General features: G+C 42.0%; 1 protein-coding gene and 1 pseudogene across 1 annotated transcript; both read left to right on the forward strand.

Moving 5' to 3' along the window:
• The first annotated feature begins 5,748 nt into the window (after nt 1-5,748).
• LOC115131169 (zinc finger protein 252-like) lies at nt 5,749-10,122 on the forward strand. Its single transcript, XM_029662764.2, has 4 exons — nt 5,749-6,108; nt 6,999-7,093; nt 7,199-7,286; nt 7,391-10,122. The coding sequence occupies exons 1-4, from the start codon at nt 5,820-5,822 to the stop codon at nt 8,236-8,238; spliced, it is 1,320 nt and encodes a 439-aa protein (XP_029518624.1). The 5' UTR covers nt 5,749-5,819; the 3' UTR covers nt 8,239-10,122.
• Nucleotides 10,123-15,218: 5,096 nt separating this feature from the next.
• LOC115130722 (catenin delta-1-like) overlaps nt 15,219-27,314 on the forward strand; it is a 41,563-nt pseudogene continuing 29,467 nt past the window's right edge.

Consider the following 27,314-nt stretch of genomic DNA (forward strand, 5'->3'; position numbering starts at 1 on the left):
CTAGGGAATGCGGCACCGGTGTCTCCCTCGCAGACCTTCCCTGGGATGCTCCACAGGTGGAATCACTGATCCAGTTCATGACAACAAATTGTTGTGGAAATTCTTACACAGTACACTCAAAGTCAATATTAAATTAAGCACTCTTTATTGTCAGCAAGCTGGAGAGGTCACAGTCAAACTTAGATGCATAAAGTACCGGTCTGAAGTCTCTCACGGGGCAGTCCCATTAGTTCTCTTATATACTGCACAAAAGTCATATTTGCATGATTTAGCTTAATCAAAATGAATGAATCATTAACGTTTGCTTCATTCATGTGACCGACCAATACTGGGTCATGCATGTGACAGACCAGTACCTCACGAGGCTTCTTCTCTCTAAGCTGAGACCTTGAAACGGAGATCTTTTGTTGTCAAAATAAGGGTCTGGGCGTACTGCCAAATTGCAGATACTGATAGTGAGGGTTCTTTCAATCAGTCACCTGAAGAAAAAAAAAATCAGTCACCTGAAAAGCACAAACATAGAACACAGAAATGTATAAATAGAAAAGCACCAACATAAAATGTTCCATCACACTAACAAAGTTAATCAAAAATAGCTAGCAATGCTAATGTTACCTTGCTAAAATATGGTGGTCCCCTCAATCTTAGTTAGCTGGCTAAAGTTATACTGCATCTGAAGTCAATCTGGCAACATCATAATCATGACAAACGGTTTTCCTACTAATTATTTGCCTTCTTTTTTTAATGTTATCGTGCTGCCAAGCCAAATCTGAGTTGTATTGAGGTAGGCTAACGTTAGTTGCCACTAGCTAGCTAATGTCAGATATGCTAGCAGTACTAGTGATAATGATTATCAAAATATACATGACTAGATACATAAACAGCAATCTATGGTCGCTAGGCAAAGAGCATTGGGCCAGTAACCGAAAGGTTGCTGTTCTGAATCCCCGAGCCGGTAAGGCGAAAAAGTCTGCTAACAACAACTAATTCACAGGTGCCGATGACATGGATGTCGATTAAGGCAGCTCACCTCTCTGATTCAGAGAGGTTGGGTTAATTGCAGAAGACACATTTCGGTTGAATGCATTCGGTTGGACAACTGACTAAGTTTCCCCATGTTGGCATATGAGTTTTTGATAAATCTAATTCAAATTGCAAAAATAGAAGTGTATACGTTTTTTTCAGAAACTTTTGTATAAAGATGGAATAGCATCAATCTGCATTAGATTTGTGGCAATATATCATACAACCTGACATTTAAGAATTTAAAGTTGTGTCGTATTTGCACTTTCTACTGAAAAGGATGATGGTCTGGTTAATAAGAGATGCTGGAAGATGGAGCTTGAATTGGATGGCATTGGAAATGTTGAATGGGAAAATAAGCTAAATTCATATTAAAAAGAAAACAAAGTGTTGATGATTCCCCATCGTATCTGGTAGGAGTACGTTTTCTGGGATTATGTACACACGACTTGGTGAATCCAATGAAAATATCCAAAGTGGTGGAGAAAGCAAAGTAAAAGTAAAATCTGTGAAGATCACGAGAAGTATCAACTGGAATTACATGGATCTCTCTCAATTTGGAGATTATCGTGTGTTGTGCTTTGAGCTACGGCGCAGGGCACCTATTAAATTAGTAATTTCTTGAGTTTTGGAAGAAGTTGACATTGAAATGTTAAATGAAATTCCTGGAGGGGTCAATGTACGCTTGATGAATCGTGTGGTTAATGGCAGGAAGGAGAAGAGTCATCTGTCCTTGTCAGTGGCGATTTTAACATGCAAATCTTGATGGGGCAACTCAACCAAGTTTTTTAGGTGCATGCCAGCAAAACCACTACACAACATTTTATTATTTTATTAGGCCTATGTGATCTAAAAAGTAAGGAATATACAATCACGAGGATCCACTTTTATAGACAATATACGGACACACATTGCGCACATTGCACATTACAACCCTTGAAATATCAACTGGAATAACAGGGTCTATTACTTAACTTTTTGTTTAACAAAAATATATATGAATGGGAATAGATTGTCACTGGCAAACATGGTTACAGACCAAACAACATTATATAGTATCTCCACCTCGTGAAGAAAAGAACATGAGCTAATTATAATACACAAAGTAAGCAAAACAATGAAATAATTCCAACATTGACTAAAATTCTAAGATACGAATGAGATATACCTATATAAGCAATATAATAATTGTACAAACTATGGTTTAAGGGAACGATGCGTGGATACGAGGCAAGCCGTAATTTCGATTAAGACATTAATGAGCGAGTAGTTGATATAACCATTTTTTCAGCACTTTTCGGCTGAACATGGGCTGTTCTTACCGTATTCGGTACATCAAATCAGAAGCATAGGACAAATAACGTGGGCATATAGGCAGACAATGAAGGAGCTTACAATATTCGATGAATACATTTCTGTGCACCACCAAGTCAGAACAGTAGGCTAAATTCTGAGGGGGACAGATTCCAAATTCTTAAGGTGAGGCACATGGGCTATTAACAGCTTACTACACAACATACACTTAGTATTACTTTCTTAGCTACAGGACTATATGACACAATTTATGCAGCAGCATACAGTACATTTTTGGACTGTTCTTATGGCGGCAGGTAGCCTAGTGGTTAGAGCGTTAGGCCGGTAATTGTTAGGTTGCTGGATCGAATCCCCAAGCTGACAAGGTTAAAAACTGTTGTTCTACCCGTGGGGCCAGACAAGGCAGTTAAACCACTGAGAAAATAATTGTAGACAGACAAGGCAATTAACCCACTAACCTGTCATTGTAAATAAGAGTTTGTTTATAACTTATAACTACTTAAATAAAAAAGGTATGCTGTGCTAACTTGAATGTTGTGAGCCGTGGTCCTTGTGTGCAAATTTAGTCATTCTCTGGATTTATGGTGCTTTCAAGACAACTGAGAACTCTGAAAAAACAAGGTTGAATCATGATGTCAGTGATCTTCAGGTCGGAGCTCTAGAAAGAGGCCCGAGTTCCCGAGTTGGATGACCGTTCAAAATTTTCCCAGTCGGAGCTAGTTTTTTTTCTCAGTTCCCAGTTGCCTTGACCGCAGCAGAAATCATGCCAGATTGACAGCATGGCCATTGTATTCAACCTTTTCTGGTCCATGGTGTTGCATGTGAATGTTTATCCTTTTAAACTTGGAAAATAGACCCTTTCAGACAGATGTTTTAAATCCTTAAACCCAGACTTGGACCACACACCCTCTCCACCTAATAGCAGGCAAGGGAAGCAAAATAGTGATTGCTTTGTGACGCTTGCAGTTAGCCATTGATTCCTTCAAAACCATTCATTATTACATTTGTGACTTTCGGCTTGTTGTGTAATGTTTATGTCCAATGGCCGATGAGCGCTGATAAGTATTATCTATAATTTATCTTCATATGAAAAGGATTTGCCAGGAGATTGTTGATGTGATTCATGATAATGACTGCTTGTCTAACTTGCTAGCTAAGATTGTGAAAGTATGACGTTGACATGAACAGTCCAATCAAAGCTACTTTAGAAAAATATGATTTGACGTCATTTTATGTGTGGCCAATGGCATTGAGCCTTCATGGACCGCCACTTCTAATGTAAATCTGTGGCAGCACCCAAAGGGGCTTGAATTGCCTAGCTCTCCCTGTAGATTCTGCGGAGACATAGTGTCCCCATGAGTGACTGAGCCAATCACGGCGCAACTAGAGAAGATTACCAATGCCTAAACTCTGTATTTTCGCTGGCTGCCCCTCCACCACAGAAAGCACTGAGCTAGGCTGAAACACCCGCCTTACTCAAGAAAGAGACCATGTTTGTATGCGGATGTATTGTTTTTATTGAACCTTTATTTAACTAGGCAAGTCAGTTAAGAACATATTCTTATTTACAATGATGGCCTACCAAAAGGCAAATGGCCCCCTGCAGGGACGGGGGCTGGGATTAAAAATAAAATATATATAAATATAGGACAAAACACACTTAACAAACGGCACTTAATAAGTTGAAAAGAAGTCAAGAAGGATTGACATCATCTGACCTTGCTATATTGTTGTTTTAGGTCGCTCTTCAAGAAGAGCGGTTCAATTGTTGTGAAGAAGGCTTCAGGGTGCCCAAGAAAGTCCAGCAAGCACCAGAACCGTCTCCTAAAGTTGATTCAGCTGCGCGATCGGGGCACCATCAGTACAGAGCTTGATCGGGAATGGCAGCAGGCAGGTGTGAGTGCATCTGCACGCACAGTGAGGCAAAGACTTTTGGAGGAGGGCCTGGTGTCAAGAAGGGCAGCAAAGAAGCCACTTCTCTCCAGGAAAAACATCAGGGACAGACTGATATTCTGCAAAAGGTACAGGGATTGGACTGCTGATGACGGGGGTAAAGTAATTTTCTCTGATGAATCCCCTTTCCGATTGTTTGGGTCATCTGGAAAAAAGCTTGTCCGGAGAAGACAAGTGAGCTCTACCATCAGTCCTGTGTCATGCCAACAGTAAAGCATCCTGAGACCATTCATGTGTGGGGTTGCTTCTCAGCCAAGGGAGTGGGCTCACTCACAATTTTGCCGAAGAACACAGCCATTGAATAAAGAATGGTACCAACTCATCCTCCGAGAGCAACTTCTCCCAACCATCCAGGAACAGTTTGGTGATGAACAACAGTTTGGTGACGAACAGTTATCAAAAGTGATAACTAAGTGGCTTGGGGAACAAAACATTGATATTTTGGGTCCATGGCCAGGAAACTCCCCAGACCTTAATCTCATTGAGAACTTGTGGTCAATCCTCAGAGGTGGGTGGATAAACAAAAACCCACAAATTCTGACAAACTCCAAGCATTGGTTATGCAAGAATGGGCTGCCATCAGTCAGGATGTTGCCCAGGAGTTAATTGACATGCCAGTGCAGATTGCAGAGGTCTTGAAAAAGAAGGGTCAACACTGCAAATATTGACTCTTTGCATCAACTTCATGTAATTGTCAATAAAAGCCTTTGACACATATGAAATGCTTGTAATTATACTTCAGTATTCCATAGTAATATCTGACAAAAATATCTAAAGACAATGAGGCAGCAGACTTTGTGAAAATTAATATTTGTGTCATTGTCAAAACTTTTGGCCACGACTGTACAGTTGTCACGGCAAAAAGTCAAAATGGCTATTTCGTAAAAATTGGTCTTAATTTAAGGTTAGGCATAAGGTTAGCAGTGTGTTTAGGGTTTGGTTTAAAATCACACCAGCCAAAATAATACGTTTTCATCCCAAATGCCTCTGATCTGGCGGACTCACTAAACACAAATGCTGTGTTTGTAAATTATGTGTTGGTATAATGGAGTGTGCCCATGGCTGTCTGTAAAATAAAATAAAAACAAGAACACCGTGCAGTCTGGTTTGCTTAATACAAGGAATTTGTTGTATAGCATTTACTTTTAACTTTTACTCAAGTATGACAATTGCGTACCTTTTCCACCACAGTACATTTAAAACCAGATACTTTTAGACTTTAACTCATGTAGTATTTTACTGGATGACTATCACTTCAGTCATTTTCTATTAAGTTATCTTTTACTCAAATATGACAATTGAGTAATTTTCCCACCAATGTCACTAATCAATGATCGTTCATTCCAACGATCCTGTGGTGATTTAGTACACCATATTTGCTACTCCCAAAAAAGTCAGCGGACATCTTCGTATAATTACGGTGAGCTGCGTTATTCACCGGAAGTCGTTTTGTGTACACAGACAGACGCGTCACAGTTTGTCTGATCTTTTCCAATTTCTCCCTCTTTCGTTAATCTCGCCAGCAATCGATGTCAACAAACATGCAGGCTCATCTGTCTGTACAGACACAACTTGCCTCGATAATGGACGTGCTTGCTAGAGCAGCCGTTGACGAGATAAGTCAACTCTTTTCCGAGAGCTCGGCTGATTTGCAGTTGGAGATTTCTCGCAGCTACAAAGAAAACGAAGCTCTGAAAATGAGGATGAAGGTGATGAAGAACGAGCTTTTCACCCTGCGACTACAAAGGGCGAGTACACCGCGGGGCAGTCGCTTTTCTTTCAGCAGAACTTTATGCAGGCCTCGGGGGAAACTCGCAGGTTGGTTGAGGCTCTCACACTGCTATCTGGGAGACATGGGTGTATCACAGATAATCCATTATATTAACCAGATGCTCTAGTGGCCGCTCTAACAAAATGTCTTAAAAAATGGAAGGCAGTCGGGAGGAGACTGTCAGGTGGGACGGTTCTAGCCAACGAGAGGGCAGAATACGCATGTGAACAACGGGCACAAAGTCACTAAATCAAAATAGGCTACATCATAAAAATTCATGAAAACAAACATTTGCTATTTGGTCTTAATTTAAGGTTATACACGTGGTTAGGGGTTGGTTTAAAATCACATTTTAAGAAGATAGGTAGTAGAAATGGGCGGGGTTTAGGACTTTGTGTTTGAGGTAACTAGTGACGACCAGGCACAACTCTGATATAAAGTGTTTTTTCTCAAAGTTGCCGGGATGTCACGTGACCTACTTATATTCGTACACTCCAAACAACCGAGTCATTACAACACTTATATTCGATCAAATAAGCCACACATAGCAAATAAGAAATAAAAAAAATTGTTAACCAAATTCGACACTTTCATTCACCTCCACACAAAGACTTCGCTTGGTGAGAAAAAATCGCCACCTGCTGGAAAATACAGATTTTGGGCCAAGTTATCCCTCTTGCTTCGCCTCATCATCTCTGGGTGGATTCCGTTGGATTCCGTTTACTCCAAACGAAAAACATACAACCGTTTATATTGGCCAAATTTAGTTTGGACCCTTCTCGTTTTGTTCAGTTTTCTTCCATGTGCTTCCTAAAGTAAACTGTTTTCTCTAGGACAACAGGTTTTGCAACTGTATCCGACTAATGAATACACTCCAGTCAATTGAACATAATATGTTGGAAGAGGAATGGTTTTTGACCTTTGCTCTCCCTCATAGATAAGACACCTGAGCACCAGACATCAATTTACAGCAGGGATGATGCCCCAATTACAATAGGGGAAGAGGAGATACCATCCACAGTCAAAAAAGAGGTGAGTGGCAATATTAACAACTCATCACACATTTCTGACATAGGCTACTACTACTACTCTAGAAATGTTTACATGTCTGTGTAAATGTGTGTGTTTATGGTTCAGTGTGCAGATGTGGAGAGTCCAGATGTCATCTTGATAAAAGATGAGGAGGGTCCTGACGATGACTTTGGAGGATGTGGGCCAGATGCAGGTGTGTAGAGGACGAAGAAGAGAAGGAAGAAAATGATGGGATGGTATATAGACAATTGACAGCCAGATAACTACCAGATGATATTATCGTTTTGTTTCCCGTAGGTCATGACGATATTTGTGGTGAGAATGTTACCATGGTGACACCACAGCCGGAACATGCCACCCAGAGACTAGGTCACGATGAGGGACCATACAGCATGAATGACCCTCACGGTCATGGTCGAGGTGAAGGAGCGCTGTGCAGCGTGACCAGTACTGAGAACTACCCTTTCTTCAGAGCCCCAGAACTACCTCAGAGTTTGCCCTCACACTCTGGTCTGCTGCCGGACCACACAATCAGCCATCAGATACAGCTGAACACTCATTCTATTGGGGAACCACTGCAAGGCAACCCCCAAATGAGGGGCTTGCAGAGTGACAGAGGGGGTCTGCCGAGAGGGGATACAGGAGGACGGGGTCTGAAAATCGTACAGGTAGCTTCCCTAGAAACCACCCCAACGACCCCAACAACAACCATGGTAACAGGGGGTGTGACTGTGAGGCGCCCTAGTCTTGTAAACCAGTTCCAGCGCCACCACGTCCCCCATGGTACCAAGCCGTTGTTCTGTAGCGACTGTGGGAAGCGCTTCTCTCGCCGGCTTGACTTGATCCGCCACCGAGCAGTCCACACAGGAGAGAAGCCTGTCATATGCAACCTGTGTGGGAACTCGTTTGTCAACAAGACGACACTGAGGGTCCACATGCGTATTCATACAGGGGAGAAACCTTACATGTGCTCCCTGTGTGGGAAGGGTTTCACCCAGAATGGCAGCCTGACCATCCATCTGAGGACCCACTCTGGGGAGAAACCCTACAGCTGCTCCCACTGTGGAGCCTCTTTCAACAACCCCAGCAACCTGCGCAGACACATGGTCACACACCCAGAGCAGGCAGGGACGCTGACACTCTGACACCCAAACTCACCGGTGGCCAGTGGGGCTTTAGGTTCTTTATTTTTCTTCAGCATTCTCTCATTCTTGTTCTCATTCAATTCCATATATGCTTTATTGGCATAAATGGGTTGTTGCCACTGTGGCCAAAGCAAAGTATATGAAGTATTACATAAATTAACAACGTTTTTGAGCAAAAAGAATCATATACAGTGAACAAAAATATAAACGCAACATGCAACAATTTCAAAGATTTTACTGAGTTATAGTTCATATAAGGAAATCAGTCAATTGAAATGAATCCATTATGCCCTAATCTATGGATTTCACATGACTGGGAATGCAGATATACATCTGTTGGTCACAGATTTGTTTTTTTAAAGTAGGGCGTGGTGTGGATCAGAAAACTAGCCAGTATCTGGTGTGACCACCATTTGCCTCAAACAGTGCAAATCCTCATTTGCATAGAGTTGATCAGGCTGTTGATTGTGGCTTGTGGAATGTTGTCCCACTCCTCTTCAATGGCTGTGCGAAGTTGCTGCATATTGGCGGGAACTGGAACATGCTGTCGAGAATGTTGATCCAAAGCATCCCAAACATGCTCAATGGGTGACATGTCTGGTGAATATGCAGGCCATGGAAGAACTGGGACATTTTTAGCTTCCATGAATTGTGTTCAGATCCATGTGACATGGGGCCGTGCATTATCATGCTGAAACATGAAGTGATGGTGGTAGATGAATTGCACGACAATGGGCCTCCAGGATCTCGTCACGGTAGCTCTGCACATTCAAATTGCCATCGATAAAATGCAATTGTGTTTGTTGTCCGTAGCTTATGTCTGCGCATACCATAACCCCACCGTCACCATGGGGCACTCTGTTCACAATGTTGATATCAGCAAACTGCTCACCCACACAAGCCATACACGCTGTCTGTCATCTGCCCGGTACAGTTCAAACTGGGATTCATCCATGAAGAGCACACTTCTCCAGCGTGCCAGTGGCCATCGAAGGTGAGCATTTTCCCACTGAAGTCGGTTACGACTCCGAATTGCAGTCAGGTTGAGACCCTGGTGAGGACAACGAGCTTCACTGAGACTGTTTCTGACAGTTTGCAGAAATTCTTCAGTTGTGCAAACCCACAGTTTCATCAGCTGTCCGGGTGGCTGGTCTCAGACCATGCCGCAGGTGAAGAAGCCAGAGGTCCTGGGCTGGCGTGGTTCACAATGTGGTCTGCGGTTGTGAGGCCGGTTGGACGTACTGCCAAATTCTCTAAAACGACGTTGGAGGCAGCTTATGGTAGAGAAATTTACATTACATTCTTTGACATTATCATTACATTCTCTGGGAACAGCTATGGTGGACATTCCTGCAGTCAGCATTCCAATGCTCCCTCAACTGGAGACATCTGTGACATTGTGTTGTGTGACAAAACTGCACATTTTAGATTGGCCTTATTGTCCCCAGATCATGTTGTTTAATCAGCTTCTTAATATGCCACACCTGTCAGATGGATGGATTATCTTGGCAAAGGATAAATGCTCACTAACAGGGATGTAAGCAAATTTGTGCACAACATTGATAATAATAATTTTTTGCATATGGAAAGTTTCTGGGATCTTTTATTTCAGCTCATGAAATATAGGACCAAAACTTTACACGTTGCGTTTATATTTTTGTTCAGTGTATATCAACAAAAACAATTAATACATTCTCTCACACTTCCCACCCCAGACTGGAACCCACATCTGTCCCGTCGCTCTTATTCTTCCCATCTCCCTGATTTATACTCTGTTGTCTGTCTCTGATTTAATGCACATACTACATAAAGTTACTGTATGAGTAGATTTTAGTAAGTAACCTACTCTGGCCGAAATAAATAAACAGTGTGTTTTGATATGAAGGAATGAATGAGCAAATGCTTTTTTTCTGACTCAGTGGCTGCACTACTAAGCCAATACTCCTATATATAGTGCCTTCGGAAAGTATTTAGACCCCTTGACTTTTTCCACATTGTTATGTTACAGCCTTATTCTAAAATTCATTAGATTTCCCCCCATCTGCACACAATACCCCATAGTGATAAAGCAAAAACAGGTTTTTAGAAAATTGTCCTAATTTATTAAAAACTGATATCAGTTATTTAAGTATTCAGACCCTATACTCAGTACTTTGTTAAAAAGCAACATTAGCAGCGATTACAGCATTGAGTCTTCTTGGATATGACGCTACAAGCTTGGCACACCTGTATTTCGGGAGATTCTCACATTTTTCTCTGCAGATCCTCTCAAGCTCTGTCAGGTTGGATGGGGAGCATCGCAGCACAGCTATTTTCAGGTCTCTTCAGAGATGTTCGATTGGGTTCAAGTCCGGCCTCTGGCTAGGTCACTCAAGGTCATTGAGACTTGTCCCGAAGCCACTCCTGCGTTGTCTTGGCTGTGTGCTTAGGGTCGTTGATCTGTTGTAAGGTGAACCTTCACCCCAGTCTGAGGTCCTGAGCGCTCTGGAGTAGGCTTTCATCAAGGATGTCTCTGTACTTTGCACTGTTCATCTTTCCCCTCGATCCTGACTAGTCTCCCAGTCCCTGCAGCTGAAAAACATCCCCACAGCATGATGTTGCCACCACCATGCTTTACCGTAGGGATAGTGCCAGCTTTCCTCCTGTCGTGACGCTTGGCATTCAGGCCAATCTTGGTTTTATCAGACCAGAGAATCTTGTTTCTCATGGTCTTACAGTCCTTTGGGTGCCTTTTGGCAAACTCCAAGTGGGCTGTCATGTGCCTTTTACTGAGGAGTAGCTTCCGTCTGACCACTTTACCATACAGCCCTGATTGGTGGATTGCTGCAGAGATGTTTGTCCTTCTGGAAGGTTCTCCCATCTCCAGAGAGGAACTTTAGAGCTCTGTCAGAGTGACCATCAGGTTCTTGGGCACCTCCCTGACCAAGGCCCGTCTTCCCCGATTGCTCAGTTTGGCCGAGCGGCCAGCTCTAGGAAGAGTCTTGGTGGTTCCAAACTTCTTCCATTGAAGAATTATGGAGGCCACTGTGTTCTTAGATCTTCAATGCTGCAGACATGTTTTGGTACCCTTGCCCAGATCTGTGCCTTGACACAATCCTGTCCCAGAGCTCTATGGACAATTCCTTCGATCACATGGCTTGGTTTTTGCTCTGACATGCACTGTCAACTGTGGAACTTTATATAGACAGCTGTGTGCCTTTCCAAATCATGTCCAATCAATTGAGTATACCACAGGTGGGCTCCAATCAAGTTGTAGAAACAGCTCAAGGATTGTCAATGGAAACAGGATGCACCTGAGCTCAATTTTGAGTCTCATAACAAAGGGTCTGAATATTTATGTAAATAAGGTATGTTTTAATGTTTTATTTTTAAAACATTTACAAAAACGTGTTTTTGCTTTGTCATTATGGGGTTTTGTGTGTAGATTGCTGAGGATTTTTTAAACATTTAATTTTAGAATAAGTAACAAGATGTGGAAATCAAGCTGTCTGCTGAATTCTTTCCGTAGTCACTGTATATAACAGTAAACAGTTGTTTGCAGTTTTACCTCTAGAGTGCAGCATTGCCTCCTTTTAGCAATTTTGTACTGTGGTTTTTAGCCTAGAGACTCTTCACCATCATGGGGGTCTCTTCAGGAATCTTCAGGAAATTGGGAAATTCCTTACATTGTTGGGGGGTGAGTCTCGGACATTTCACAACTTCAACATCAAGTTTTGAACCAATCCCAATTGAAAAAATATACAGTGCCTTGCGAAAGTATTCGGCCCCCTTGAACTTTGCGACCTTTTGCCACATTTCAGGCTTCAAACATAAAGATATAAAACTGTATTTTTTTGTGAAGAATCAACAACAAGTGGGACACAATCATGAAGTGGAACGACATTTATTGGATATTTCAAACTTTTTTAACAAATCAAAAACTGAAAAATTGGGCGTGCAAAATTATTCAGCCCCCTTAAGTTAATACTTTGTAGCGCCACCTTTTGCTGCGATTACAGCTGTAAGTCGCTTGGGGTATGTCTCTATCAGTTTTGCACATCGAGAGACTGAAATTTTTTCCCATTCCTCCTTGCAAAACAACTCGAGCTCAGTGAGGTTGGATGGAGAGCATTTGTGAACAGCAGTTTTCAGTTCTTTCCACAGATTCTCGGTTGGATTCAGGTCTGAACTTTGAGTTGGCCATTCTAACACCTGGATATGTTTATTTTTTAACCATTCCATTGTAGATTTTGCTTTATTTTGCTTTAAAGCAGGCCCAAACCATGATGCTGCCACCACCATGTTTGACAGTGGGGATGGTGTGTTCAGGGTGATGAGCTGTGTTGCTTTTACGCCAAACATAACGTTTTGCATTGTTGCCAAAAAGTTCAATTTTGGTTTCATCTGACCAGAGCACCTTCTTCCACATGTTTGGTGTGTCTCCCAGGTGGCTTGTGGCAAACTTTAAACAACACTTTTTATGGATATCTTTAAGAAATGGCTTTCTTCTTGCCACTCTTCCATAAAGGCCAGATTTGTGCAATATACGACTGATTGTTGTCCTATGGACAGAGTCTCCCACCTCAGCTGTAGATCTCTGCAGTTCATCCAGAGTGATCATGGGCCTCTTGGCTGCATCTCTGATCAGTCTTCTCCTTGTATGAGCTGAAAGTTTAGAGGGACGGCCAGGTCTTGGTAGATTTGCAGTGGTCTGATACTCCTTCCATTTCAATATTATCGCTTGCACAGTGCTCCTTGGGATGTTTAAAGCTTGGGAAATATTTTTGTATCCAAATCCGGCTTTAAACTTCTTCACAACAGTATCTCGGACCTGCCTGGTGTGTTCCTTGTTCTTCATGATGCTCTCTGCGCTTTTAACGGACCTCTGAGACTATCACAGTGCAGGTGCATTTATACGGAGAATTACACACAGGTGGATTGTATTTATCATCATTAGTCATTTAGGTTAACATTGGATCATTCAGAGATCATCACTGAACTTCTGGAGAGAGTTTGCTGCACTGAAAGTAAAGGGGCTGAATAATTTTGCACGCCCAATTTTTCAGTTTTTGATTTGTTAAAAAAGTTTGAAATATCCAATAAATGTCGTTCCACTTCATGATTGTGTCCCACTTGTTGTTGATTCTTCACAAAAAAATACAGTTTTATATCTTTATGTTTGAAGCCTGAAATGTGGCAAAAGGTCGCAAAGTTCAAGGGGGCCGAATACTTTCGCAAGGCACTGTATATATACAGTGGGGCAAAAAAGTATTTAGTCAGCCACCAATTGTGCAAGTTCTCCCATTTAAAAAGATGAGAGGGGCCTGTAATTTTCATCATAGGTACACTTCAACTATGACAGACAAAATTAGATTTTTTTTCTCCAGAAAATCACATTGTAGGATTTTTAATGAATTTATTTGCAAATTATGGTGGAAAATAAGTATTTGGTCACCTACAAACAAGCAAGATTTCTGGCTCTCACAGACCTGTAACTTCTTCTTTAAAAGGCTCCTCTGTCCTCCACTCGTTACCTGTATTAATGGCACCTGTTTGAACTTGTTATCAGTATAAAAGACACCTGTCCACAACCTCAAACAGTCACACTGCAAACTCCACTATGGCTAAGACCAAAGAGCTGTCAAAGGACACCAGAAACAAAATTGTAGACCTGCACCAGGCTGGGAAGACTGAATCTGCAATAGGTAAGCAGCTTGGTTTGAAGAAATCAACTGTGGGAGCAATTATTAGGAAATGGAAGACATACAAGACCACTGATAATCTCCCTCGATCTGGGGCTCCACGCAAGATCTCACCCCGTGGGGTCAAAATGATCACAAGAACGGTGAGCAAAAATCCCAGAACCACACGGGGGGACCTAGTGAATGACCTGCAGAGAGCTGGGACCAAAGTAACAAAGCCTACCATCAGTAACACACTACGCCACCAGGGACTCAAATCCTGCAGTGCCAGACGTGTCCCCCTGCTTAAGCCAGGACATGTCCAGGCCCGTCTGAAGTTTGCTAGAGAGCATTTGGATGATCCAGAAGAAGATTGGGAGAATGTCATATGGTCAGATGAAACCAAAATATAACTTTTTGGTAAAAACTCAACTCGTCGTGTTTGGAGGACAAAGAATGCTGAGTTACATCCAAAGAACACCATACCTACTGTGAAACATGGGGGTGGAAACATCATGCTTTGGGGCTGTTTTTCTGCAAAGGGACCAGGACGACTGATCTGTGTAAAGGAAAGAATGAATGGGGCCATGTATCGTGAGATTTTGAGTGAAAACCTCCTTCCATCAGCAAGGGCATTGAAGATTAAACGTGGCTGGGTCTTTCAGCATGACAATGATCCCAAACACACCGCCCGGGCAACGAAGGAGTGGCTTCGTAAGAAGCATTTCAAAGGTCCTGGAGTGGCCTAGCCAGTCTCCAGATCTCAACCCCATAGAAAATCTTTGGTGGGAGTTGAAAGTCCGTGTTGCCCAGCAACAGCCCCAAAACATCACTGCTCCAGAGGAGATCTGCATGGAGGAATGGGCCAAAATACCAGCAACAGTGTGTGAAAACCTTGTGACCTCTGTCATTGCCAACATAGGGTATATAACAAAGTATTGAGATCAACTTTTGTTATTGACCAAATACTTATTTTCCACCATAATTTGCAAATAAATTCATTAAAAATCCTACAATGTGATTTTCTGGATTTTTTTTCTCATTTTGTCTGTCATAGTTGAAGTGTACCTATGATGAAAATTACAGGCCTCTCTCATCTTTTTAAGTGGGAGAACATGCACAATTGGTGGCTGACTAAATACTTGTTTGCCCCACTGTGTGTATATATATATATATTTGTTTTTAATGTCCATTCAGTTGGATATTTGTGGAGATTTCTAGTGTGCTTTGTGCTCCTGACGGTTCATTCTGCAACCTGTGACACCATTACTTGGGCGGAATCTTTTTCGGCCAACTGTTATCCGTATTTACGGTATATAAAAAAATCTATCTGTTATGCCCGCCCTCTAGCCCCTATGTATTCGTCCCGTTGCTTTGCTCCGACCGAGTTTGACCGAGAAACCAGGAAAGAAGAAGAAAAAGAAACGGGGATAAAATAAATACGTTAGGAAGAGGCCGAGAATACGAGACGGATATGTAAGTAAAATAAAATATACAAGCCTATTGAATGGATCGTTTGTCAGTGTTTTACTTCGCAAACCGCAGTGTCGTCAAGGAGTGGTCACTGGGGCACAGATCAGCACTACTTTTCCAATGCCCGTGATTGGGGTTAAAACGCCCAAATTCCGCTCTACACGGATAGCCAGCTTGAAGTCTGTCTAGTAGGCCAGTGTCTACCACAAGTGGAGGCGGAGGACCTATTATCTAGCTAGCTACCTACCAAACATTTTAACCAGCGTGCAAAGGTTCGTTTAAATTCAAACTCAAGACTGCTCGGTGTGTTAGCAACTAACGTTAGCTTGCCAGCTAGTTTCTGCTAATCTAGGCACACCATGGATGGTTAGTAAACTGGTTAGCTAGTCAAACAAGCTAGCCAGCTAACGATAACTTTGTTAGCTAATCCTCTTGTTAGCTAACTGGTCAACTAAACGAACTAGCCCGCGAGTTTTAGAAATAAACTCGCTGCATCCTTGTAACGTTAATTCATAACTAGCTAGTTGACGGTATTCCATTGTTTTTATTAGCTCAACGTAGCTAGTTACTGTGAACTAGATATGTTTGGAAGAAAACCCATCTGAAAATCCAGGTAGCCATCGTTCCCCGAATGCCCATGCACCGATTGATCTTTTGTTTGAATTTTACATAATCCTGGCCTCAATCGAACTCATTCAACTGGCTGTTAAACCTATCAATTTAAGCAAAATAACATTTTGTAGGTACAAAAAAAATCTAAACACTTATTTTGGCACGATTGCCATATGAATGTCCTTGCTGACTAACAATAATGGCTAGCGAAGTGTTTTTCGTGTTACTATGGATGGTTGATCAAAAATACCTTTTTGGTTTGTGCAACTCATTAATTTTACTAGTCGCTATGCAAGACTCTAGTGTTTAACTTAACATTTTCACTGTTAAACCTTCGCGGTAACTTCTATGTTCTTGTCGTTTTAGTGTCTGAAGTGTGGTGACAACAGCCCCACTTCAAACGAGGGGACAAGCAAGCATACAGTATTGACTACACCTGACACAGGTAAGGGTGGTTGAGTTGTCCCATATTTTCTCCCCATGTGAAGGATTATAAGATAAACCAAAGCCTGAACTAAGAACAAGTTCTCCCTCGACCATATTTAATTAGATGTGTTTGCTATTGCCTTTGGTTGTTTTTGTCATTACCAGTTATTTATACAATGTGTATGGCTGCATATAACTGTTGTAGTGGTTCGGATGGTCTTCAAGTTGAATTCCCCCAACAGGTGTTTCCCCCGTCAGCTAACCTGTTCTGGTGGTTCCTGAGTGGACTTGTTTTGTTAGGGAAAAGGTTTGGGCGGGATGAACTGTCGACATGTGCTTTGAATAAGAAGGATCCAACCCCAAGGATCCAATTGGGTTGTAATTATTGGCATTTGTATTTCATGTCTAGCCAAGGAAGCCAAAGTCACTGTTTGTTGCTTGTTCATGTGAGGTGATGTTGGAATTAATTTGGGTATATCAGTCAAGTCTGGTGCAGGTGTTTCTCAGTCTGATAATAGTCAACAAGGGAACTCCCTGAGACTGTCACTGTGATGCAGTGCAGGTGGAACAGGTGAGCACCGAGTGTGTCTGTGTACTCTAACAGACCATGTTTTAGTTGTTGTGAAGTAGCTGAGGTTGTTGATATTCTACAGGCGATGTTTGTGTGACCAGGTGAGTTGTCTAGAGGTTATAGTCTTGAAAGCAATCAAATTATATTTGTCAATGCTTCGTAAACGGGTGTAGACGAACAGTTAAATGGTTACTTACGAGCCCAACACAGAGAAATATGTCAAAATAATAACATAAAAGAATAAATACACAATGAATGATGAGTCAATGCAGGTAGTCCGGGTAGCTATTTGGTTAACTATTTAGTAATCTTACACTTGGTGGTAGGAGCTGTAGAGGGTCCTGTTGGTTCCAGAATTGGTGCATTGGTGCCGATGGGACACCTGGTATAGTGGTCCTGGGTGGCAGGGAGATTGGCCCAATGATGTACTGGACCGTACGCGGTACCCTCTGTAGCGCCCTGCGGTCGGATATCAAGCAGTTGCCATAACAAGTGGTGACGCAGCCAGTCAACATGCTCTCAATGGTGCAGCTGGAGAACTTTTTGAAGATCTGAGGGCCAATGCCAAGTCTTTTCAGCCTCCTGAGGGTGAAGCGCGTTGCCGTGCCTTCTCGAAGGTGTGTGTGCACCATTTTTATTCCTTAGTGATGTGGACTGAGTTTTTAAAGCTCTCAACCTGCTCTACTACAGCCCCATCGATGTGGATGGGGTGTGCTCGTCCTTCCGTTTCCTGTAGTCCACAATCAGCTCCTTTGTCTTGCTGATGTTGAGGAAGAGTGAAGACACCCACCAGACTGTCATTGCATGCTCTGAGTACGTGTCCTGGTAATCAGTCTGGCACTGCAGCCTTGTGGAATGTTTACGTGTTTTAACCCTTTGACATGTATGAACACACGGGTCTGATCATTTTGCAGTGGTCCTGGCCTTGTACGCTCAAACCGGTGTGATTAGAACACTTATTTAGAATGTCCATTTAGGATTGATGCAACAGTCAGTGTTTGAGCTGGCCACACTTTTTTTTTCTTCCCCACAAGCATTTTGCACCAACAGTTTTTAAAATGTAATGTCATCAATGTGAGCAGCTTTTTTTTGGTATGCAATGTTCAGACATTCACAGAAGTAAGGACAGCATAACACCATTCTCATCCAAACCGGGAAAATGTAGGCTACATTGCAAAATGTAGCACTAACTGAGGAGAGCGCGACCTAACACAAACGGTCATATTTAGTTAACTCTTGGCTGACAGAAACCATGATATTAATTAGCTTATAGCAATTACAGTAAGTTATCAGACGATGGGTATTTGTTTGCACCGCAGCGTGTTTTTTTTTAGTGTCAAGCGATTATGGAAAGGTTACAAGAGGATTTGGGTCTGTTTGCAGGATGCATGTTGAATGGGGTGTGTGATCTACCATCATTCATTTCTGAAAGTATAACCCTTAACCTCGTTTTGTTATTACGTCTTTGGTCTGACAGGTGTGACAACCAGAATGCATTGTATGATATCAAAAAATATAGCTGACAATTAGCTTAGCATTAGATCATCATAATCCGTACAACCTTCAAAAAATTATTTTACACACGTGTCCATTACAGTCTATGCAATGTATGACTTGTCACCAGTACTTGAAAATGTGAATATAACAGTAAATACATAATGCTCCATACATGCATACGGTGTGCTACAGTAGAAATGACGACACTATATACAGAAACTATAATGGTAACGTGGTAAGGAATTTACTTTGATAGGAACTCACACATGTCCAAAGTTGTTAGTAGTGAAGGCAATGCAGGCGCCAGCCGGAAAATGTGCCAGGGAGGGAAAGTTTGTTCTTGGGCTCTCGTCGAATAGAGGTTTGTCCGGTTCAGTAACGCCTCAAATGTAAATGGTCCGCATCAGTGAAATTGGTCACTTCTATGTGAATGATGAGGCAGAACATACCTCAATTCAAACTGTTGGTAGAAAATAAAACTGGTTAAAAAATAATTTGATATTGACAAGTTGAAACAGCCTATAATTTTCAGGCAGCATGCACTGGTTTGAGGGCAGCATGGGTTAACTGTCCTGTAACAATCACATTTTGGAACATTGAGTGCATTCTGACATCACGCGCATAACAAAACTCACGCTGGGGTGACCGGTAAAGATAGTTGGAACTCACGTGGGAAAAGGTTAAAGGTCTTATTCACATTGGCTACATAAAGCGCGATCAGTTGTCCGGTACTTCTGGTGCTCTCATGCGTGGTTCAGTGTCGCTTGCCTCGAAGCGAGCATGGAAGGCATTTAGCTCATCTGGTAGGGCAGCCTGAAGCTGGGTATCCCTTTTGTATTCTGTGATAGTTTGCAAATTTTACCACTTTCGAGCGTCAGTCGGCACAGTACGATTCGATCTTACTCCTTTATTGAAGCTTTGCCTGTTTGATGAGGTCATGGCGGGATTTCTCTTACACGTCCAGATTAGTATACCACTCCTTGAAAGCGGCAGCTCTGTGTGGCTGTTGTCGCCATAGCTTCTGGTTTTTGGATATGTACGTACAGTCACTGTGGGGACGATGTCGTCGATGCACTTATTAATGAAGCTGGTGACTGATGTGAAACATGTAAACATATTCCAGTCTGTGCTTCATTGGATCACTTCTGTAATTGAGCGTGTCACTGGTACTTCCTGTTTTGAGTTATTTTGCTTGTGAACAGGAATCGTGTTATGGTCAGATTTGTATGGGTTTCTGTGTGTGGAGTAAAGGTGACATAGAGTAAATATTTTTGGGGCATCTAGTTGCATAGGTGACATGCTGGTAAAAATGAGGTAAAACAGATTTGTTTCTCTACATTAAAATCTGCCTCTGGATGTGCATTTTCTTGTTTGCTAATGGCCCTATACAGAAAAATATAGAACACTTTTGTTACATAGTCTGATCTGCAGTTTGAGGTATTCTGAGGTGCACAAGAACTTGGGACTTCTTTAACATTTAGAGATTTTGCACCAGCTGTTGGTAAAAGAGACACCACTCATCTTACCCGAGGCTGCCGTCTGATCTTAACGATGCATGGAAAAGCCAGTGAGGTGTATAATGTCCATGTTCAGCCACGACTACGAGAAACAGGATATTACAGTTCAGTTACAAATCAGAGGGCAATTGAGGTCTAGATGCTCGCCGACTTAGTCTAATAATTCCCGCGATCCTGACTTGTCTCCCAGTCCCTGAAAAACATCCCCACAGCATGATGCTGCCACCACCATGCTTCATTGTAGGGATGGAAACCACTGTTCTTTGGGACCTTTAATGCTGCAGACATGTTTTTGTGCCCTTCCCCAGATCTGTGCCTCGACACAATCCTGTCTCGGAGCTCTACGGACTATTCCTTCCACCTCATTGCTTGGCTTTTGCTCTGACATGCACTGTCAACTGTGGGACCTTATATAGACAGGTGTGTGCCTTTCCAAATCATGTCCAATCATTTGAATATACCACAGGTGGACTAAAGTCAAGTTGTAGAATGGAAACCGGATGCACCTTACTCAAAATTGAGCACTCATAGCAAAGGATATGAATGCTTATGTAAATAAGGTGTTTATTTTTAATACATTTGCAAACATTTCTAAACCTGTTTTCACTTTCTCAGTATGGGGTATTGTGTGTAGTTTGAGAATTAAAATCCATTTTAGAATAACACTAATGTAACAAATGTGAGAAATGGGAAGGTGTCTGAATACCTTTTCGTGCGAAGGCACTGTAGTAGCGGCTTAATGTTACATGTATGCTTGTAATCGTTAAGGACTTGGGAGTTTGTTAGGATAAAGAAGAAACGGAATGGCGCTAAGCGCTGGCAAAACCCTAGAGGATAACCTGGTTGTCTGCTTTCCACCAACACTGGGAGATGTGTTCACGTTTTTCAGCAGGACAATAACCTAAAACACAATGTCAAATCTACACTGTAGTTGCTTAGCAAGACAGTGAATGTTCCTGAGTGGCCAAGTTAGTTTTGACTTAAATCTATGGAAAGACCTGAAAATGATGGTTTAGCAATGATCTATAACCAGAATTTTGTAAATAAAAATAGGCTAATGTTGCACAATCCAGTTGTGGAAAGCTCTTAGAGACGTACCCAGAAAGACTCACAGCTGTAATCGATTCCAAATGGGATTTTACAAAGTATTGACTCAAGGGTTTGAATACTTCTGTCATTTAGGTTTTTGTATTTCATTTTCCATAAATTTGCTAGAATGTCAAAACATGTTTTCACTTTGTCATTATTTGGTATTGTGTGTAGATGGGTGAGGAAAAAATATATTTAATCCATTTTGAATTCAGGCTGTAACCAAAAAAATCTGGAATAAGTCAAGGGGTATGAGTACTTTCTGAAGGCAATGTAGGGCATGTTTTTTCAGGTAGAGAGCTCACAAAGCAACTGCTTTCCAGCCCTCTAGATTGCACGTTCTCATCTCTAGTCCACACCTATTATTATAGCTTAGTGCTCAGCACAGACTGGACAAGTAGGCGGGCAACCAATGATTATGGTCATTGTAGTTTAGTGCAGAAAACATGGTAATTAATTGTGGAGAATTTGCATGTTGGAAACTACTACATCAATCAGATCAAGCCTGAAATGTGAGATCTCTACAGAAACTGTGCATTGATCACACAGAAAAAAACGAGAGCAAAATGGAAATCAAATAATTAAACGGACGTCAGGCTAATTAGTTTTTTCACCCAAAAAGTAACCAAGATTTCGGGTTAATAACTAATGCATGAATGCTACGCTGTATTCTCCTGGCTAGGGTGAGTCACATTGACTGCTGCAGAATCAGACAGGATGATATGACCCGTGGTGTGTCAGTGTTGTATCAGGCCTATGTGCGTCTGAGTGCACATGTATTCTTTATCATTGAGCCTAAGGCGCTCTGCTTTTATCTGCTGACATGGTGACCTAGAGATATTGACGTCAGTGCAGTTGAGGTAATGGTTGGTTGTTGCAGTAGCATCCGCTTTTTCTTCCTCTTACAGGTTTTATTGATTAGTTTACTTCCTCAACACGAGTGGGAGGGTGGTTAGGGGTGAAGGTAGAAGCCTCAAAATCATAAATGGAAGCGAAAGAACAGTGACCACAGGTAGTGGCAGCGAGATTAGTGGCAACTTTGTACTGTTGCTATACCCCATAGTCCAGCCAAGGTCAGTGAATTAAGAGAACTTAGCTTGAAGAGCTGAATCGGGTGTGGAACAAAGGCTTGTGCGCACCCTGCTGCTTATCTTCAGTGAATACCACTCATGTCTTCATTCATCCCTAAAGGAGAATCCATAACATCCTGTTTCTTAGGAAGGGAATGGTGGGGGGAGGGCAGCAGCAATGTTATTGTTCAGCGATACTCACAGCTGACTTCCGATAGGCTTTAAGGCTAAAATATCTTACTACTTACTTGGAAAGGGTATGATGCAGCGGTAAGTCGACTAGGAATCTGCTTAAAGCGACATAGAGATGTTTTTACATTTTTCTATCTACAGTTGAAGTCGGAAGTTTACATACACTTTAGCCAAATGCATTTAAATTCAGTTTTTCACAATTCCTGACTATTAGTCCTGGTAAATATTCTCTGTCTTAGGTCTGTTAGGATCACCACTTTATTTTAAGAATGTAAAATGTTAGAATAATAGTAGAATGATTTATTTCATCGTATTCCCAGTGGGTCAGAAGTTTACATACACTCAATTAGTATTTGGTAGCATTGCCTTTTAAATTGTTGGGTCAAATGTTTTCTATAGGATCGAGTCAGGGTTTTGTGATGGCCACTCCAATACCTTGACTTTGTTGTCCTTAAGCCATTTTTCCACAACTTTGGAAGTATGCATGGGTTCATTGTCCATTTGGAAGACCAATTTGAGACCAAGCTTTAACTTCCTGACTGATGTCTTCACATGTTGCTTCAATATATCCACATTTTCCTACCTCATGAATGTTATAAGCAGCCAGCTTGCTTCATCTGGCTATTGAGGCTCAACCTGACTGGGTTATGTGTTGTGAAGCTAGCCACAATAGCTGACTTTGCGGTTAGCTTTTAAAATAAAACTATGTAATTGACAGTGATGCAAATTAACACAAATAGTAAAATTGCCATACCTTTTATTTTGAAGGCTAACCGCAAAGTCCACTATTGTGGCTTATCCTTATTGTGGCTAGTTTCACATAGATGGGTCCGGACACCATTAACTTCTCAACTCAAATGTTATTTTTCACGTACACACAGTGTAGCGAAATGCTTGTGCTTCTAGTTCCGACAATGCAGTAATAACCAACGAGTAATCTAACCTAACAATTTCAACAACAGCTACGTTATACACACAAGTGTAATGGGATGAAGAATATGTACATAAAGATGTATGAATGAGTGATGGTACAGAACGGCATAGGCAAGATGCAGTAGGTGGTATAGAGTACAGTATATACATGAGATGGGTATGTAAACATTATATTAAGTGGCTAGGGATGCATTTTTTTTTTTTACATGTATGGCAGCAGCCACTTGATGTTAGTGGTGGCTGTTTAACAGTCTGATGGCCTTGAGATGGAAGCTGTTTTTCAGTCTCTCTGTCCCTGCTTTGATGCACCTGTACTGACCTTGCCTTCTGGATGATAGCGGGGTGAACAAGCAGTGGCTCGGGTGGTTGTTGTCCTTGATGATCTTTATGGCCTTCCTGTGACATCGGGTGATGTAGGTGTCCTGGAAGGCAGGTAGTTTGCCCCCGGTGATGCGTTGTGCAGACCTCACTACCCTATAGAGAGCCTTACGGTTCTGGGCGGAGCAGCTGCCGTACCAGGAGGTGATACAGCCCGACAGGATGCTCTCGATTGTGCATCTGTAAAGGTTTGAGTGTTTTTGGTGACAAGCCACATTTCTTCAGCCTCCTGAGGTTGAAGAGGCGCTGCTGCACCTTCTTCACCACGCTGTCTGTGTGGGTGGACCAATTCAGTTTGTCCGTGATGTGTACACCGAGGAACTTAAAAGTTAATACTCTCTCCTACTGTCCCGTCAATGTGGATAGGGGGGTGCTCCCTCTGCTGTTTCCTGAAGTCCACAATCATCTCCTTTGTTCTGTTGTGAGGTTATTTTCCTGACACCACACTCCGAGGGCCCTCACCTCCTCCCTGAAGGACGTCTCGTCGTTGTTGGTAATCAAGCCTACCACTGTAGTGTCGTCTGAAAACTTTATGATTGAGTTGGAGGCGTGCATGGCCATGCAGTCGTGGGTGAACAGGGAGTACAGGAGAGGGCTCAGAATGCACCCTTGTGGGGCCCCATTGTTGAGGATCAGCGGGGTGGAGATGTTGTTACCTACCCTCACCACCTGGGGGTGGCCCGTCAGGAAGTCCAGTACCCAGTTGCACTGGACGGGGTCGAGACACAGGGTCTTGAGCTTGATGACGAGGGTCATCAAGCTCGAGGGTACTATGGTGTTAAATGCTGAGCTGTAGTCGATGAACAGCATTCTCACATAGGTATTCCTCTTGTCTAGATGGGTTAGGGCAGTGTGGTTGCGATTGCGTCAACTGTGGAACTATTGGGGCAGTAAGCAAATTGGGGTGGGTCTAGGCTATCAGGTAGGGTGGAGGTGATATGGTCCTTGACTAGTCTCTCAAAGCACTTCATGATGACGGAAGTGAGTGCTACGGGGCGGTAGTCGTTTAGCTCCGTTACCTTAGTTTTCTTGGGAACAGGAACAATGGTGGCCCTCTTGAAGCATGTGGGAGCAGCAGACTGGGATAAGGATTGATTGAATATGTCCGTAAACACACCAGCCAGCTGGTCTGCGCATGCTCTGAGGAAGCGGCTAGCGATGCCGTCTGGGCCTGCAGCCTTGCGAGGGTTAACACGTTTAAATGTTTTACTCACGTCGGCTGTAGTGAAGGAGAGTCTGCAGGTTTTGGTAGCGGGCCGCGTCAGTGGCACTGTATTGTCCTCAAAGCGAGCAAAGAAGTTATTTAGTCTGTCTGGGAGCAAGACATCCTGTTCCGCGACGGTGCTGGTTTTCTTTTTGTAATGCGTGATAGACTGTAGACCCTGCCACATACCTCTTGTGTCTGAGCCGTTGAATTGCGATGGGCACCGTCCCACCTGGCCAACATCCGGTGAAATTGCAGAGCGCGAAATTCAAACGACAGTATTATAAATATTTAACTTTCATAAAATCACAAGTGTAATACATCAAAATTAAGCTTTACTTCTTGTTAATTAACCTCTCTGGGATAGGTGGGACGCAATCGTCAGGGAAAATATAGCCAAATTCAAATAAAATACTATAAAAATCAAACTTTCAGTAAATCACACATGCAAGATAGCAAATTAAAGCTACACTCGTTGTGAATCCAGCCAACATGTCCGATTTCAAAAAAGGCTTTTCGGTGAAAGTATAAAATGCTATTATCTGATGATAGCATAACAGTAAACATTGAGAGAGTAGCATATTTCAACCCTGCAGGCGCGAGACAAAACACAGAAATAAAAATATAATTCATGCCTTACCTTCGATGAACTTATTTTGTTGGCACTCCAATATGTCCCATAAACATCACAAATGGTCCTTTTGTTCGATTAATTCTGTCGATATATATCCCAAGATTTCCATTTTATTTGGCGTGTTTGATCCAGAAAAACACACAACTTGCGCAACGTAAATACAAAATATCTCAAGTTACCTGTAAACTTTGCCAAAACATTTCAAACTACTTTTGTAATAAAACTTTAGGTATTTTTAAATGTAAACAATCGATCAAATTGAAGACTGGATGATCTGTGTTAAATACAGGAGGAAACCAAACTGACGCTTTTCTGGTCACGTGCCTCGATCAAAAAGTACACATGAATTGACTCTCGTTCTGAGCTGTGCTACTTCTTCATTACACAAAGGAAAAACCTCAACCAATTTCTACAGACTGGTGACATCCAGTGGAAGCAGGAAAGTCGATTAGAAATCTGGATTCCCCATGAAAACTCACTGAAAAGACAGTGACCCCCCCTCCAAAAAAAAATCTGAATGGTTTGTCCTCAGGGTTTTGCCTGCTAAATAAGTTCTGTTATACTCAGACATGATTCAAACAGTTTTAGAAACTTTGCGAAGGTCAGAAATAGCGATATAAAAAAAGACTTACCTTTGATGATCTTCTTCTGTTGGCACTCAAAGGTCCCAGTTACATCACAAATGGTCCTTTTGTTTGATAATGTCCTTTATATCCATACAAACTCAGTTTAGCTGGCGCGCTTCAGTCAATAATCGACCCAGTTTCCCATGCATCCAAAATGTTACTAATAAACTTTTCCAAACAATGTTTATAATCAAACCTTAGGTACTGTAATACGTAAATAAACAATCAAATTTAAGACGGAGAATCGTTATGGTCTTTCCCGGAGAAAAATACCAAAGAACGCGCTCTCTTCCATGCGCTTGGAAACACTACAGCCAAAATGGGAGCCACCTAGAAAAACTACAGTTTCTGGCTAATTTTTTCAAAAAACCAGCTGGAAACTCTTTCTAAAGAAAATATGGGGCATCTGCCAAAAATGTCATATCAGTGCGTCATTAACCTATGTGATTCGTGTAGATCTGATGAGAAGTTTGGGCAGGGGGCTTGGCTTTGAATCACACTTCTGGCTGTAAGCAACCGAGTGCTGTGCGATTGGAAAAATACTGGCTGTATCCAAGGCTCAGCCAGTCGTTCATATAACTGAATGCAGCACACTACTGAAGAGCGAATAGACAACCACTGTGCTAGTTACAGCATCAGCACCTCATGAGCTATAGAAGTGAAAGGAACACCACACACTTTCCCTATTTCTCACTTTTTCAATACAGTGGATGAAAAGGGGTATGCTAGGTGTACTCTCTGCCTGAAAGATCAATTATGTCAACAAAGTGTATCATGCTCTGCTGGCACATTGTAGAACAGATGTCCACAGGCAGAAGATGTACAATGTAATAATGTGCAGTGTAGCCCAAAGATATGGCTTGTCGTGTTGCACTTGACAGTAACACGTGTGAGTGAGGGGCGATTATTACTCCTTTTTTTTTTTTACTCAGTCATTGTTTTTTTTGCACACATGTAGCCTTGTGCACTTGATCGTCGTCTACTATAGTGTTCATTATAATAGAGCAAAAAGAATGCCCTTTTGTTTAATTATATTTCTACTTTAAGATGTTTTTTCCCAAGTGCAATATTTAGGTTGGTGTGTGTGGTCACAAGCGTTCTATTATAAAGGCTGTCATGGCTAATTGCAATATTAGTGGGGTTTTTCCTCAATACTTAATTGTCATTTGCGGTAAAGTCTAGGCAACTAATAAC

This window comes from Oncorhynchus nerka, linkage group LG6, assembly GCF_034236695.1.
Source record: "Oncorhynchus nerka isolate Pitt River linkage group LG6, Oner_Uvic_2.0, whole genome shotgun sequence".
Classification (NCBI taxonomy): domain Eukaryota; kingdom Metazoa; phylum Chordata; class Actinopteri; order Salmoniformes; family Salmonidae; genus Oncorhynchus; species Oncorhynchus nerka.